We start from the raw sequence: 16,065 nt of genomic DNA, 5'->3' as shown, positions 1-16,065 counted from the left end.
CTTGTATATCTTTTGAAGAGGAATAAAATTCTCTTTGCAAATGGGTTAGCTGAAAAAAAAACTAGAACAAGGGGCTCTTTTCCAGCATACTCAGTCCTCTTGGCATTCAGTCACCTGTCTCATGCTACTGGCCCCTAATTTATTGGTTTCCATAATTCTGTCCCCTTTTTTCCTTCTCATACTCTTGTATTACCTATTATCACTTTTTGTCCCAATATTACCTATCTTCATTTTGTGGGGCTATGTGTGGAAAGCATATTAAGTTAGCTGCTTAGAATTCTAGGATCCTTCATTATAGTGTTTTGTTTTTTGTTTTTTGTTTTTTTGTCTTTTTGCTATTTCTTTGGGCCGCTCCTGCGGCATATGGAGGTTCCCAGGCTAGGGGTCAATTTGGAGCTGTAGCCACTGGCCTACGCCAGAGCCACAGCAACTCGGGATCCGAGCCGCGTCTGCAACCTACACCACAGCTCACGGCAACGCCGGATTGTTAACCCACTGAGCAGGGGCAGGGACTGAACCCGCAACCTCATGGTTCCTAGTCGGATTCGTTAACCACTGCGCCACGACGGGAACTCCTATAGTGTTTTTTGATAGTTCTGTGACCATGACTAAGCTTTCTTTGAGCCACCTTCATTTGTTAAGTGGACTAAACCATTTTACAGTGGACACTGGGGGTCTGTGAAGTAACTGGGAAGCTTTAGTGCATTTGACAGACTGGGCTGAATAGTAGCATACGCAAAACCTCCTTTTACAGTTTATCCAATTGCATTTTGGGCCACAGTGATTACTGTCATGCCATTAGGAATCCCAAGGCACCATTCTGGTCAAGATTGGGTGAAAAAAATACTGTAAATTCCAGCCAACAGAACTTTGTCTGGGCCCTACCCTGCACATGGCCCCCCATCATTGCAGAGAGTTTGCCAACTCAACTTTCAGAAAGTTCTCTGCATGGATGCTTGGATACAGGGTTTCTGTGGGCCTGATACGAAGATGAATTTTGTATAGAGACAGGGCCCAGTTTTGACAAGCTGGAATCTTTGGGCCTGCTATCACATTAATAGCCCTCTCATCTAATTTAGACTGCCACACATACACAGAAAGACCCAGTGGCTTGAGAAAAGCAGGGTCAGGTTGCTGTTTTCATAGGACATTTTTCAAAAATCTACTGAATGTATATCGCTGGTTTAATCTTCTTATTCAGAAGATGACAGGTGTTTATAGCCATGTGTCTGTGACCATCAGTTGGGAAGGTCTTTTCCACCTGTGGCAGTATATGTGTTTTGGGAGCATTAATAGCTGTTATATCCTTTTTAAAGCATCATTTGTGCCTGGGGTCTTGGAATGACCAAACGCACCCGTAACAAATTTAAGGGGAGTTCCTGCTATGGTACAGTGTGTTAAGAATCCAATTGCAGGAGTTCCTGTCCTGGCGCAGTGGTTAATGACTCCAACTAGGAACCATGAGGTTGTGGGTTCGGTCCCTGGCCTTGCTCAGTGGGTTAAGGATCCAGTATTGCCGTGAGCTGTGGTGTAGGTTGCAGACGCGGCTCGGATCCCGCGTTGCTGTGGCTCTGGCGTAGGCCGGTGGCTACAGCTCTGATTCAACCCCTATCCTGGGAACCTCCATATGCCGCGGGAGCGGCCCAAGAAATAGCAACAACAACCAAAAGACAAAAGACAAAAAAAAAAAAAAAAAGAATCCGATTGTAGCAGCTCAAGTTGCTCTGGAGATGCAGGTTTGATTACAAGCCCTGCTTAGGGGATTAAAAGATCCAGTGTAGCCACAGGGGCTCAGATACAGTCCCTGGTCCAGGAACTTCCAAGTTTCATAGATGCAACCATAAGAAAAAGAAATTTAGGAGCTTTGGCTTAAAACCTTGAGGAATGACCTGTGAGTATCTTTCTTGCTTTGTCACTTTGAACATACCTGACCCTAGCAAAATAGGGGAGCCCCATACCCAGGGGGAAAGCCCTGAAATAAAGGTACTTGATCTGTAAGAGTATCACAGCTGAGCTATCTACCTCAGAGCAACTGGTTAGTTTCCAGGGTGTGAGAGAGTTCCAGCCTAAGAATGTTCACATAAGAGTAGAGCCTAGGAGTTCCTGTCATGGCTTAGTGCTTAACGAACCCGACTGGTATCCATGAGGACGAGAGTTCTATCACTAGCCTTGTTCAGTGGGTTAAGGATCTGGCATTGCCGTGAGCTGTGGTGTAGGCCGCAGAGGTGGCTCATATCCTGCGTTGCTGAGTTTGTGGTATAGGCCAGCAGCTGTAGCTCTAATTCAACCCCTAACCTGGGAACCTCCATATGCCATGGGTGCAGCCCTAAAAAATACATATATAAAAAAGAGTAGAGCCTAGGGAGGAGAGCTTAGAGTTCCAATGATTTTAGGTAATGATGGTCCCGGGAGTAGGTCTACCAAAAATGGATAAGACTCATTCTTTTTTTTTTTTTTTTTTTTTTTTTTTTGCCTTTTTTGTCTTTTTTGCTATTTCTTTGGGCCGCTCCCGCGACATATGGAGGTTCCCAGGCTAGGGGTCGAATCGGAGCTGCAGCCCCCGGCCTACGCCAGAGCCACAGCAACGCGGGATCCGAGCCGCGTCTGCAACCTACACCACAGCTCACGGCAACGCCAGATTGTTAACCCACTGGGCAAGGGCAGGGATCGAACCCACGACCTCATGGTTCCTAGTCCGATTCGTTAACCACTGCGCCACGACAGAAACTCCGGATAAGACTCATTCTAACATGTGATAGGCCTGACACTCTGGGATCATTTATCAGGACTCAGAGTTTGCTGTTGTGTCTGTCTGAATACCTTTTGAGGTGTGGAGGGGCCAGGGGAGTGCAATTTGGCAGAGAATGAAATGACCTATACCATCCTGAGGTCAGACCAGCTATGAGGATTGGGCATCAGTAGGTCATGGATTCCCTTACCAAGCTGATGATAGAGGTGCTGTGGGACTTGTGTAAGTTGTGAGTGACATGAGGCAGAGGTTGAAGGTGGGAAAAATAACTAGCCACAACTTCAAGGGAGAAATAATATTTAGAAACTGAAATACAGGCTCCGAAAATGTTAGAGGGAGGAATTCCCATTGTGGCTCCACGATAATGAATCTGACTAGTATCCATGAGGACGTGGGTTCGATCCCTGGCCTTGCTCAGTGGGTTAAGGATCTGGTGTTGCCGTGAGCTGTAGTGTAGTTCGAAGACATGGCTCAGATCCCAAGTTCCTGTGGCTTTGGTGGAGGCCGGCAGCTACAGCTCCAGTTTGACCCCTAGCCTGGGAACTTCCATATGTCGCTAGTGAGCTCTAAAAAGCCCCCCAAAAAAAGATGTTGGGGAAGAAGGATATTCTAGGCATTGGAGGGGCAACTCCTTGAGCCCCAAAGGGCCCCTGAACAGAGGGTTGTAAAAATCTCATTGTGGTGGTAAGAAGTGACAGGGCTGGCTGCAGTGCTGAAAGGGAGCCTTATGTCCAAAGCCCAGGCATCAATTTGCCTTCCTACTGCTGGAAGGTGATCCAATTCCCAGGTATGAAAGGAGAACCTCCTACCTATGTGATGCTTTCATCCAGCCATTCATTCATTTTTTGAGCAATAATAGGCCTATCCTGTCAGCTCAGACCTTGCCTGATACCCAGGATGGTGTCTTTACTTAACCACTAACTGAAATACAATCTTATTTCCACATTGGAACAGAATGATGAGACAAAGTAAGGAAATGGTTAAGTGAGAATGTAACAGGAGTTCCCGTCGTGGCTCAGTGGTTAATGAATCTGACTAGGAACCATGAGGTTGCGGGTTCGGTCCCTGGCCTCGCTCAGTGGGTTAAGGATCCGGCGTTGCCATGAGCTGTGGTGTAGGTCGCAGACGTGGCTCGGATCCCGAGTTGCTGTGGCTCTGATGTAGGCCAGCAATTAGACCCCTAGCCTGGGACCCTCCATATGCTGCAGGAGCGGCCCTAGAAAAGGCCAAAAAAAAAAAAGAGAGAATTTAACAGGAAAAGTTACTTATTTTGATTTTTTCCTATTTTGCTTTGTATACCTGGTGGAATGTTATTTATAATTGATTTCTCTTCTTGTTCATCTGCTTTCTTTCCTATATAGAATGTTATTTATGATTAAATACTTAAAGCTACAAAGTTATTTTAGTTACTATTATTTTTTACAAAGTTATTTTTGACTGAACATTTCGAATTAGGTACTTTATTCAGTTCTATTATCTGTCTATAAAATTTGCAGTTTTGAGAAATTGTAACCTAAAACAGTGTAAATACCTCTTAGCACCTTCAGGTTTGATTCCAATCTGTATTTTACTGTTTTGAACAGTCTGTCATTTGAAGGTACTATGGTAAGTGTCACTTCTTCTGAAAGTAAGTAATGGGATTAACCTGTACTCTATGTTTATTTTTCCTATCATAGGTAGAGTTGGCTTTGTGGGACACAGCAGGACAGGAAGATTATGATCGTTTGAGGCCCCTCTCCTACCCGGATACTGATGTTATACTGATGTGTTTCTCTATTGATAGCCCTGATAGTTTAGGTGAGTAGCCCTGTAGCCTAATGTCTGTCACTGCCTGTGTACTTGGCCGACCTTTGGTTTCTCATGTCCTTTCTGGGCATTTAAATGGCTGAAAAACTGACATGAGCTTCAGAGAAGGAATCATCAGTTGCCAGGGTCCTAGAGCCTTGGGACTGTAGAGCCTGAGCCCCAAATCCCTTTTCAGCTTAGGTCTCCTGTGGCTGCCATGTTCATCTTGGAAGGTAGGTAGGTTCTAAATACAAAGCTATTTTTTAGACTAGGATTTGGGGAAGGATTTTTTGGGTGTTAAGTAGTTGATATTGAGCCTACTGCCTCCCACTGTCTGGACTGCTGATTTGTTGAATCCTCAAAGTGTTTTTGTTTTGTTTTTTAAATTTTTTTAAATTGAAGTATGGTTGATTTACAATGTAGTATTAATTTCTGCTATATAACAAAGTGATTCTGTTATATTGCATTCTTTTTTTTAAGTATTCTCTTCCATTGTGGAAGTATTATGTGCTATACAGTAGGGCCTTGTTATCCATTCTATGTATAATAGTTTGCATCTTGGTAGTGTTTTTAAAGCCGTATTTTAGCTCTTTTATAAAATGTCTCGATAAGCAGTGAGATCCTGCTGTATAGCATTGGGAATTATATCTAGTCACTTATAATGGAGCATGATGGAAGGAGAAAAAGAATGTATATATAATATGTATGTATGACTGGGTCACTTTGCTATACAGTAGAAAATTGACAGACACTGTAAACCAGCTTTAATGGAAAAATTAAAATCGTTAATAATAATAATAATAATAATAAAGTGCCTCAGCTAAGACTTGAACCTGACCATTCCAGTAGCTCAGTTGGCCCCATGTTTCAGAATGTCCTTTCATTTAGAAAAAGAATGAATGAATCTGACTTCACACTGCAAAAACAGGCACCAAGACCTGAAAGAGAACTTGCTTTTGGAGTTCCCATTGTGGCTCATCAGTAATGAATCTGACTGATATCCATGAGGATGCAGTTTCAATCCCTGGCCTTGCTAAGTGGGTTATGGATCCGGTGTTGTGAGAGAGAGAGTTCTGTGGTTCCACATTCTCAGTGACTCCTGCCTTTTGGTAATGTGTTGAGGTCAGAGAGTGAACACTTTACTCCTAAAATACAGCCTTGGAGTTCCTGCCATTGATGCAAAGGGATTGGCAGCATCTCTGGAGCACCAGGATGCAGGTTCCATCCCTGGCCTGGCACAGTGGGTTAAGGATCCACTGTTGCCACAACTGTGGTGTAGGTCACAGCTGTGGCTTGGATCTAATCCCTGGCTTGGGAACTCCATATTCCATGGGGATGCCAAAAAAAAGAAAAAATAACAATAAATGAGGCTCAGTGGACTAATATCCATGAGGTTGCGGGTTTGATCCCTGGCCTTGCTCAGTGGGTTAAGGATCTAGCGTTGCTGTGAGCTGTGGCATAGCCCGGCAGCTACAGCTCAGATTTGACCCCTAGCCTGGGAACCTCCATATGCCGAGGGAGTGGCCTTAGAAAAGGCAAAAAGACAAAAAAAAAAAAAGAAAAGGAAAAAAGAAAATTCAGTCTCAAGTTACAATCAGGACCATTTAAACTAAGTAAGATATTAGTGTTAACCTGTTTTATAGTATCTCTGACCCTGAGATGCTCAAGGTGGCAGATATGGGAAGTTCAACCCAGGCCACTTGTACACCATGGTGTACATACAACCTTTCTAAATTACTGCAGTATTGGCAAGAAGCTACAGCTGTTATCATTTATTTTGATTTATTTATTTATTTTCTTTTTTGGCCAGCCCACAGCATATGGAATTCTGGGGCCAGGGATCAGGTAGGAGCCACAGTTGCAACAATGGATCCTCCTTTAACCCACTGTGTAGGGCAGGGATTGAACCTGCATCCCAGTGCTCCAGAAGTGCTGCCAATCCTGTTGAGTCACACACAAACTCCAGCTGGTTATCATTCATTTTTTAAAGCCACTCAAATCATTTGAAATACCAGTAACCCATAGAGTAGGTCATGCCAAGAGTCCATGAGTAAGACATTGAGAAAGCATGTGGCCAGCTATAGCCCCAGAATGGGGGCTCCTTCTGCAGCCTGTTGTTAGAATTATCTGCCAACAGTGACATGAATGGCTGGTAAAGAGCTTTCTTCCTTGGGGCAGGTGGCACCATGTGGAGCCACTCTCTGTTTTGAATCCTTCACTTCTCCAGTACCTTTACCTGGGTCCCACCTCCAGAGGAACTAAACTTGATGGGACTGAGAAAAGCGGGTGATTCTGTGCTGAAGAGAAGAGGAGTTAGAGTTTGCCTTTTATGATTTTGACATTAAATGTCCATTATACTTCTCAGAAAGTTTCTTTGCAATTTACCTAGCTGGGGCTTTTGGAGATTTTTCAAGGTAGAATTATATGTATCTTCAAATTATGTGCATTTTGCACCTTTCAGAAAACATCCCAGAAAAATGGACTCCAGAAGTCAAGCATTTCTGTCCCAATGTGCCCATCATCCTGGTTGGGAACAAGAAGGATCTTCGAAATGATGAGCACACAAGGCGTGAGCTAGCTAAGATGAAGCAGGTATGGTCTGGGTCAGGGCCCTGTATTCCTGTAGCATTCTTGAACCTGGAGCCCAAGGTTGGAGGTTCAGGGAAGCCAGCAAAAACCCTTATAGGCCAAGCCGATTAAGAGAGTCCTAGAAGCCTTTTGCTGTCATCTGGCCCTCACTGGTGCCTGCACAGAGTCCCTACGACTTCTATTTGTAGAAGATGGAACCCGTCTTGTGAGGCAGTGATATACCCCCAAAAGATTGCCTGCCTAAGAAGGAACCATCAAGCAGTAGTCAGTGCTCCCAAATGTAGGGACTTTATTAGGCTCTTGATTTCCCTCTCCAGTTATTACTTTTGAAAGACAAATTAGTGAAAGGTCAGGAAATCCTGAGGGCAGGGAGTCCAAACATAGAGCCCTAATGCGTGTGTGTGTGTGTGTGTGTGTGTGTCTTTTTAGGGCTGCACCAGTGGCATATGGAGGTTTCCAGGGTAAGGGCCTAATTGGAGCTACAGCTGCTGGCCTACGCCACAGTAACTCCAGATCCCAGCCGTCTTCGAACCTACACCACAGCTTACGGCATTGCCAGATCCTTAACCCACAGAACGAGGCCAGGGATCGAACCTGCAACCTCATGGATGCTAGTCACATTTGTTTTCCGCTGAGCCATGATGGGAACTCCCCTAATGCCTTTATTAAGTGATGGTGGAGTTCCCTGTTCTTGGTGCAGCAGAAACGAATCCAGCTAGTATCCATGAGGATGCAGTTCTATCCCTGGCCTTGCTCAGTGGGTTGGGTTTCCAGCATTGCCGTGAGCTGTGGTTTGGGTCGCAGACCCAGCTCCCTCCAATTGGACCCCTAGCCTGGGAACCTCCATATGCCGTGGGCGCAGCCCTAAAAAGCAAATAAAGAGAGAGAAAGATTAGATAGATAGATAGATGGTGCAGGGACATCTTGGCTTTTGAGAAAGCAGGTGGCCCGATGGTAGGACTTCCCCACTGCAGAAGGAGTGCCTTTAAGTCTTTAGCCCAGGTTCTTCCACTGAGATTTTTGTCTGAATGTCAAGGTAAGGATGTATTTCCTTCCTTGGGATTCAGTCCTTTGTTAAGCCAACTTAGCCAAAGACTTGCCTGGATCAACAGCTTGAGTAGTTTTTCCCTTGATTCCCTCAAACCCCTCCAGAGCTTCTCTGGCCTCTCCTTTTCTCCCTACTCTCGAGAAAAGAGCTCATTTGATAGGGATTTTATATTGGGGGTTGGTTGGGGTCACCAACATACGAGTATCACAAGACAGAACTCAAATCTGAAAGTTTTTTAAAATAAATTTTTAAGCTGAAGTTGAATACTCTACACCTACCTAATACATGTATGTAACACTATTAACCAAAAGTTCTCTCTTTGCTAGGAGCCAGTAAAACCAGAAGAAGGCAGAGATATGGCAAACAGGATTGGTGCTTTTGGGTACATGGAGTGTTCAGCAAAGACCAAAGATGGAGTGAGGGAGGTTTTTGAAATGGCCACGAGAGCTGCTCTGCAAGCCCGACGTGGGAAGAAAAAATCTGGGTGCCTTGTCTTGTGAAACCCTGCTGCAAGCACAGCCCTTACGCGGTTAATTTTGAAGTGCTGTTTATTAATCTTAGTGTATGATTACTGGCCTTTTCATTTATCTATAATTTACCTAAGATTACAAATCAGAAGTCATCTTGCTACCAGTATTTAGAAGCCAACCATGATTATTAATGATGTCCAACCCACCTGACCTACCAGGGTCCTTCTGACACTGCTCTAACAGCCCTCCTCTGCACTCCTACCTGACACCAGGCGCTAATTCAAGGAATTTCTTAACTTCTTGCTTCTTTCTAGAAAGAGAAACAGTTGGTAACTTTTGTGAATTAGGCTGTAACTACTTTATAACTAACATGTCCTGCCTGTCATCTGTCAGCTGCAAGGTACTCTGGTGAGTTACCACTTCAGAGCTTTACTCCTTTTAACAGATTTCATTGGCTTAGCTCTGGGGTGGGTATCCAGTTTTTTGAAAATGTGCTCAGCCAGAAAGGCCCAAGTCTGCGCAGCTGTGGCAAAGTTACAGTTCTGTGGTTTCATGTTAGTTACCTTATAGTTACTGTGTAATTAGTGCCGCTTAATGTATGTTACCAAAAATAAATATATCTACTCCCAGACTAGATGTAGTATTTTTTGTATAATTGGATTTCCTAATACTGATATTTGTCATCCCCACAGAAAGTGTATTGGTTGTTTTTTTTTTTTTTTTTTTTTTTTTTTTTTTTAAAGAAAGTGTATTTGAAAATAAAGTCAGATGGAAAATTCAATTTTTAAATTCCCATTTTGTCAGTTTCTCTGATAAAAGATGGCCATATTACCCCTCTTAGGCCCCACATATTCCAGTACTCCTTCCCTAGAGCTGGGCTAAGTAAATAAGAATTTGGTTTTATGCCTGAGGCACTTAGACACTTCACAAGGTGGCATAATCTGTCTCACCTGGACTGCAGGGTCTGGCTCTAGTTCACAGTGCTTTTCTTACTGTATCCAGGTTCCCTCCCAGAGGAGCCACCAGTTCTCTTGTGTGGCACTTGGTTTCTCTCTTATCTCCAGCTGACTAAACTTTTTCTGTACCAGTTAATTTTTCCAACTACTAATAGAATAAAGGCAGTTTTCTAAACTTCCTGTATCCTGGTGTTTGTATTGCTCTCTCCAGGGCTGGGAATGGGAGGATGAACTCTGCCTAGGTTTCTTCAGGAGGTAAAGCACCAGCTGGCCCACTCTCATCCTAAATCTGGCATTAACCTGGCTCCTCCCAAGGAGATGGAAATGATTATCTTGTATCACATTCAAGTTCAGAGTAGGGTAGGATCGGAATGCAGCCTACTAAGGGGTGCTCTAAGCAGTCATTTTCTAGAAAATCTCAGTGTGAAATTTATCTTATTCTGTGCCCATTTTCAATGCGTTTTACTTCGAAGCACGAGTTCAAGATGAAGTTGACTAGCTATGAGGATCGCTGAAATCTGCTAGGTTCCCTTGGCTTTGCATTCTTTTGGGCTCCCCTCCAGGAGTCTAGCGCATGGCCTGAGCAGTAACCCCAGAAAACGTGTAAGGGAAGTGCTGCATTTCGGGAAATACCAAAAGTAGAAGGAAGGCCAGAGGCCAGGATGTGAACACAGTCAAGGGCAGCCCCAGAATACAGGGAAATTAGAGCTGGCTTTTGGAGCCTGGCCCTGGCTACAGGCCCCCTGCTCAGCAGCATTGCCCATTTTCCTCCAACATAACCTTCCTAGAGCCATGGACCCTCCACGCAGAGAGCTTGCCTTGGACATCAGGTGCACCATCATAAGTCATACATAACTCACTCTCATTCTGCACCTGAAAATAGGGCGCTTTTTCCACGAGTACTAATACGGCACAGGCTGGATGCTTTGTGGCTACAAGCAGCGTATAGTACTGTTACTGGCCAGCCTCCTGAGGCCTGGTGCTAAATCCCCCAAGGATAATTGAGAAAGACTCTGGAGCCCTTTCGGGCCTGGGCTCTGAACCGGATAATTCAGGCGGCTGCCCCAGTACCTGCACTGCGCTGCTTGGGCCGGACCAGACGCGCCCATGGCTCCACACGTCTGGGCGGTGTCCGTATCCGGCCCGGCCGCACCCTCCCGCCTCGCCGAGGTAGGAGGACCGAGGCCGAATGAGGCGGGACTGAGGAGGGCGGAGCTGCCGGGAAGTCCCTGAGCCATGTGACCCCCGTCGCCTGACTGTTAAAAGGAGGCGCCTCCTGGACCCCCCTCTGCTGTTCCAGTCGGCGCCTCTACCCACTCTGCCATGTGCGCTGCTCAGCGTTCCGCTGCCGCCCTAGCGGCGGTGGCCCCACGCTCGGTGTATGCCTTCTCTGCGCGCCCGCTGGCTGGAGGGGAGCCCATAAGCCTGGGCTCCCTACGGGGCAAGGTGCTGCTCATTGAGAACGTAGCGTCGCTCTGAGGCACAACGGTGCGGGACTACACCCAGATGAATGAGCTGCAGCGGCGCCTCGGGCCCCGGGGCCTGGTCGTGCTCGGCTTCCCGTGCAACCAGTTTGGACATCAGGTGCGTCAAGCCGGGCGGAGCGGGGCCGGGAGTGAGACTGGGGTTAGGAGGCTGGCGGACACGCCGCAGGGCCCCGGGGCCGCTCGCTTTGGGCGCTGAGAGGCGGGCCACTGGCTCGCTTCCCTCTGGGCACTCTTCCCAAGGGTTGAGGGCCACCCTGAGGTTGTGCAAGCTAAAGTCCAGTGACTCATGGAAAAACTCCATGTTTGTGGTCAGAAGGCTTCCCCTCCCCTTGCATCCCCGGGTCCCAGCTGCTCTTGCCTCCCGCAGGAAAATGCCAAGAATGAGGAGATCCTGAATTGCCTCAAGTACGTCCGACCAGGCGGCGGGTTCGAGCCCAACTTCATGCTCTTCGAGAAGTGTGAGGTGAATGGCGCAAATGCTCACCCGCTCTTCGCCTTCCTCCGCGAGGCTCTGCCCACACCCAGTGACGATGCCACTGCCCTCATGACCGACCCCAAGTTTATCACCTGGTCTCCAGTGTGTCGCAATGACATCGCATGGAACTTCGAGAAGTTCCTGGTGGGCCCAGACGGTGTGCCCCTGCGCAGGTACAGCCGTCGCTTTCTGACCATCGATATCGAGCCTGACATCGAAGCCCTGCTGTCCCAGGAGCCTAGCAGTGCCTAGAGTGCCCCCTCCTACCCCTGCTGCTTGGCAGTTACAGTGCTACTCTCGGGATTTTATCCATGAAAGTGTTTCCTCTAAACCTATGTGGAGGAACACCTGATGTCCAGGAAAATCCCCTGAGATGGGCGCTGGTCCTGTCCATCCCAGCTTCCCCTTTCCCAGACCACAGTTCCTCACTAATAAAGTGCTGAGTGTCACCAGAACTGTGTATGTGCCCTGTATTAGTGTCAACTGGGGACCCCTTTCCTACTACCCTCATTGTCATAGGGCTAGAGCTTAAGCCTTCATTCCTTGGCTGGCCTTATACCTTGCTAAGTCTGAACATCTCATCCTTTTGTCTGCAGGGGAAGTCACTCTTTCCTATGTGATAATTCCAGCTCCTGTCCGAGCATTTTGCTCTGCCAGGACATATAGCAGAGCCATCCTGAGGCCCTGTTAGAGAAAGTCTTTATTTCAAAAAGAGGAAGACAAGTCAAGGGCTGACTGCCTAACCCCAGTAGTTAGGCATCTCCTTTCTAAGTATTTGTTCATCTTGAAATGACCTTCACAAAAAAATAACACCATAGGCTTCCACTCACATTTAGAGTCTGTGGACTTGAACCACAGAACCAGCCCTAACTGGCCCTACTCTCTTGATAACAAGATACTGAATTGTTTTTCAGAGACAACAGAACAAAACCACAAGTCATGCAGCCTGAGCATTCACAGAGGAGAATATTAGGACATCTCATAATGCCTGGAGCCAAGTTTCTCCATCCCCACCCCTCCTTCCCCACACAGAACCAAAGAACCTGAACATGACTAGACACTAAACACTAGAACTCCTTCAAAAGCAAAGGGTCCACTGTCCAGGAAGATCTGGTGCTGAAGCCCTCTTTAACTATACCTTACCATCAATAGCCAAGTGCCAAACCCTCTAATCAAAACCTGCCCAGAGTTCCCTTCATGGCTTAGTGGTAACTAATCTGACTAGATCCATGAGGACGAAGGTTCAATCCCTGGCCTTGCTCAGTGGGTTAAGGATCCGGTGTTGATGTGAGCTGTGGTGTAAGTTGCATATGTGGCTCGGATCTGGCGTGGCTGTGGCTGTGGCAGTGGCATAAGCCAGCAGCTACAGCTCAAATTCAACCCCTAGCCTGGGAACTGCCCTATGCCATGGGTGTGGCCCTAAAAAGACCAAAACAAACAAGAAAACCCTGCCTACCAGTGCTTCCACATACCAACCCATGCTCCCCTAACTCAAAAAAGTTGGACCAGGAGTTCCCATTGTGGCTCAACAGGTTAAGAACCTGATATGGTGTCCATGAGATGTGGGTTTGATCCTTGGCCTCACTCTGTGGGTAAAGGATCCAATGTTGCTACAAACTTCTATGTAGGTTGCAGATGGGGCTCAGATCAGGTATCACCATGACTGTGGCAAAGGCCTGCAGCTGCAACTCTTAATTCAATCCCTATGCCCAGGAACTTCCATATGCCACAGGAGAGGCCCTAAAAAGAAAAAAAGAAAAAAAAAGTTTGACCAAATCGCAGATCCAGAAGACAGATTTAAGAGCCTTGCCTCCTGTCTCTTTGCCAGTCCATCTTGGAATAAATCTCTTTCATAAAAGCGGGTGTATTGGCTTACATGGCCCTAACACTTGGAGAGGCTGTTAACGAAGGCTGTTACCCTTGATAACAGCCTCTCCAAGTGTTAGGGCCATATAAGCCCACTTTACACCTTTGGCAGTTCATGCAATATAACATCCTTTTCCCATTACTTGGCTAGATATTTGCATAGTGCTTCTGTCTGCTCTGATGCCGTCCTTAATTGCTGCTGCCTCTCTTGTACTCAGAAGAGTATACAATTGGTTCTGACCATGCCCAGTGGTTGCAGTTATGTGGTCAGGCTCAGGGTAGGGGCATAACCTGGAGGCCAGCTGCTGCTTTTCAGGTGTGGCTCTGGCCCAACCTCTCCATCTGTTGTCCCTGCTGTCAATAATCTTTTGAGACAGACCTGGAGCTACTTCCTATCACAGTAGAAGGCACTCTGCAGGGCTGTATGCAGCTTCTGTTTAGGCAGATAAGAACCCAGTCATTCAGTCCAGAATGTGGTCCAGAGGTTCTGAGGTTCCAACATTCATGCTCAAATTGGTGGCTCAAGTCCCTGCTGTATCTGAACCAACCCTCAAGAACTTTTCTTCCAGCCCTAAGCAAAAATCTTTGCTGCTGCCCTCCGCCTCTGTCTTCCCTTAGGTCATTAAGGGCTCTACTGGGTTCTTTCTCTTTGCATTATCAGAACTCTTGCACAAGCCCACCTCCCTCGGGCTGCAAGGCCTCTCCACTTCAGCTTTTGAGTCCTCTCTGAGGTGACCAAGACAGCCCTGTTCCTCATTTAGACCCCAACATATCTATGCTCCTCTCAGAACCAGGGTTTTTTTTTTGTTTTGTTTTGTTTTGTTTTTTAACGTATAGTTGATTTACAATGTTGTGCTAATTTCTATTATACAGCAAAGTAATTCAGTCATACTGAATATATTTTTTCTATATTATTTTCCAACATAGCCTATCTCAGGAGGTTAGATATAGTTCCCTGGGCTATACAGTAGGAACTTACTGTCTATCCATTCCAAATGTAATAGTTTGGGGAGCTCTCCTCGTGGCTCAGCAGTAACAAACACGATTAGTATCCATGAGGATGAGGGTTCGATCCCTGGCCTTGCTCAGTGGGTTAAGGATCCAGCATTGCTATGGCTGTGGTGTAGGCCAGCAGCTGTAGCTCCGATTCGATCCCTAGCCTGGGAACTTTCATATGCTCTGGGTGTGGCCCTAAAAAGACCACACACACAAAAAAAGTATAATAGTTTGCATCCACTAACCTCAAACTCGCAGCCCAGCCCATCTCACTCCCTCCCCCTCCCCCTTGGCAGCTGTCTGTTCTCTTTTTTTTGTTTCTGGTTTTTTGTTTTGTTTTGCTTTTTGGGTCGGTTTCTGTTTTGCAGATAGAGAATCAGGAGTCATGATTACATCTGTGACTGGTCAACTTACTTCCCCAGAGGGTAAGAGTCTGGGAGGTGGAATGAAGCTGGTCATCTCCTCAGGGTCCATAGGGCATCGTGATTGACATGAATCAGCAGATGTCTGTCATTTAATATAAAGAAAACAACTTTCCTTTCAAAACAGGGCCAAGAATTGTTGATGGTCACTTGCAGACTGATCAACTCAGGAACCAAACCCGAGTCCTCATGGATATTAGTTGGTCTCATTACCACTGAACTACAATGGGAACTACACTGGCTAATGGCTTCTTGACCACTCTTCAGCTTCACTGTCACTCATTCCCTCCAAGAGGCAAGCATGATGCTCTCTGCTGGGCCAGGCTTTCTAATGTATTTTCAAAGTACCCTGTACTCCGTTCATAGAACAAAATATGCATTTTGTGATAACAGAGTCAAGTACATGACACAGGAGTAAGTGAGTGTTGCGAAAAGGAGCAAAGGGCATTTAGGGAAAAGATGTGGCATTTAGGGAGTTAGCTGACCTTTAGCTGAACCATTGTGGCTCAGAGGTAACGAACCCAACTAGTTAGTATCCATGAAGATGCAGGTTCGATCCCTGGCCTTGCTCAGTGGGTTAAGGATCCAGCATTGCTGTGAGCTATGCTGTGGGTCGCAGACGTGGCTTGGATCCTGTGTTGCTATGGCTGTGGTATAGGCCAGCTGCTGCAGCTCCGATTAGACTCCTGGCCTGGGAACTTCCATATGCCTCAGGTGCGGCCGTTGAAAAGACAAAATAATAATAATAATAAAGAAGCCACTAGCCAAGGAAGAAGCTGAAGGAGGGCAGACCGGCAAGGAGTTCATTGTGCCAGGGCCTGAGGTGGAAAGTTAGCGTCAATGACAAATGGAGAACACAAGGAGAAGCAGGTGCAAGAAGGAGATGAGCTCAGATCCAGATGGAGATATCTGGGGCAAGTGCTTACAAGAGGCTCAGAAAAGGAATTTGGGTTAGAGACAAAGTTCTAGTCAAGAGGTCAGTAAGTAGCCATTGGAGGGGATAAGGTCTCACCTGGGGAGAACGGCAAGAAGACCTGGGGGCCTAAACCTATTCGAAATCCTATTGACTCACAATCCTGGGTGAGGTGGCAAAGAGGTAGATGGATAGAGTCAGGATCCAAGGGAAGGGGCATTTCATAAAAACGGTTATCTGCACAAGTGTTTGTGGACTGAGAGACTGAGTGTTCCTTAGCAAATGTAGTACAGATTTGTTGTTGTGGGG

General features: G+C 46.4%; 2 protein-coding genes across 4 annotated transcripts in view; both read left to right on the top strand.

The window, feature by feature from the left end:
* The window catches only part of RHOA (ras homolog family member A), a 72,723-nt gene extending 62,951 nt beyond the window's left edge, over positions 1 to 9,772 (top strand). For all 3 annotated transcript variants that reach the window (NM_001244437.1, XM_021068521.2, XM_084987021.1), the window contains 3 exon segments: positions 4,426 to 4,546; positions 6,996 to 7,126; positions 8,498 to 9,772. In NM_001244437.1, the coding sequence (NP_001231366.1) occupies positions 4,426 to 4,546; positions 6,996 to 7,126; positions 8,498 to 8,671 (426 nt within the window). In that variant the 3' untranslated portion in view covers positions 8,672 to 9,772.
* Positions 9,773 to 10,918: 1,146 nt separating this feature from the next.
* Positions 10,919 to 11,987, top strand: GPX1 (glutathione peroxidase 1). The gene is given in 2 exon segments (NM_214201.1): positions 10,919 to 11,181; positions 11,452 to 11,987. Coding segments are annotated over 2 exon segments (621 nt in total). The 5' UTR covers positions 10,919 to 10,920; the 3' UTR covers positions 11,812 to 11,987.
* Positions 11,988 to 16,065: the final 4,078 nt, after the last annotated feature.

The sequence above is a fragment of the Sus scrofa genome, chromosome 13 (genome assembly GCF_054392235.1).
Source record: "Sus scrofa isolate SSC_HxYL_T2T_F1_AM1 chromosome 13, Sscrofa_HxYL_maternal_Yorkshire_Landrace_v2.0, whole genome shotgun sequence".
Classification (NCBI taxonomy): Eukaryota; Metazoa; Chordata; class Mammalia; order Artiodactyla; family Suidae; genus Sus; species Sus scrofa.
Note: the sequence above shows the minus strand (reverse complement) of the source record. Positions and strands in the feature narration are given on the sequence as shown.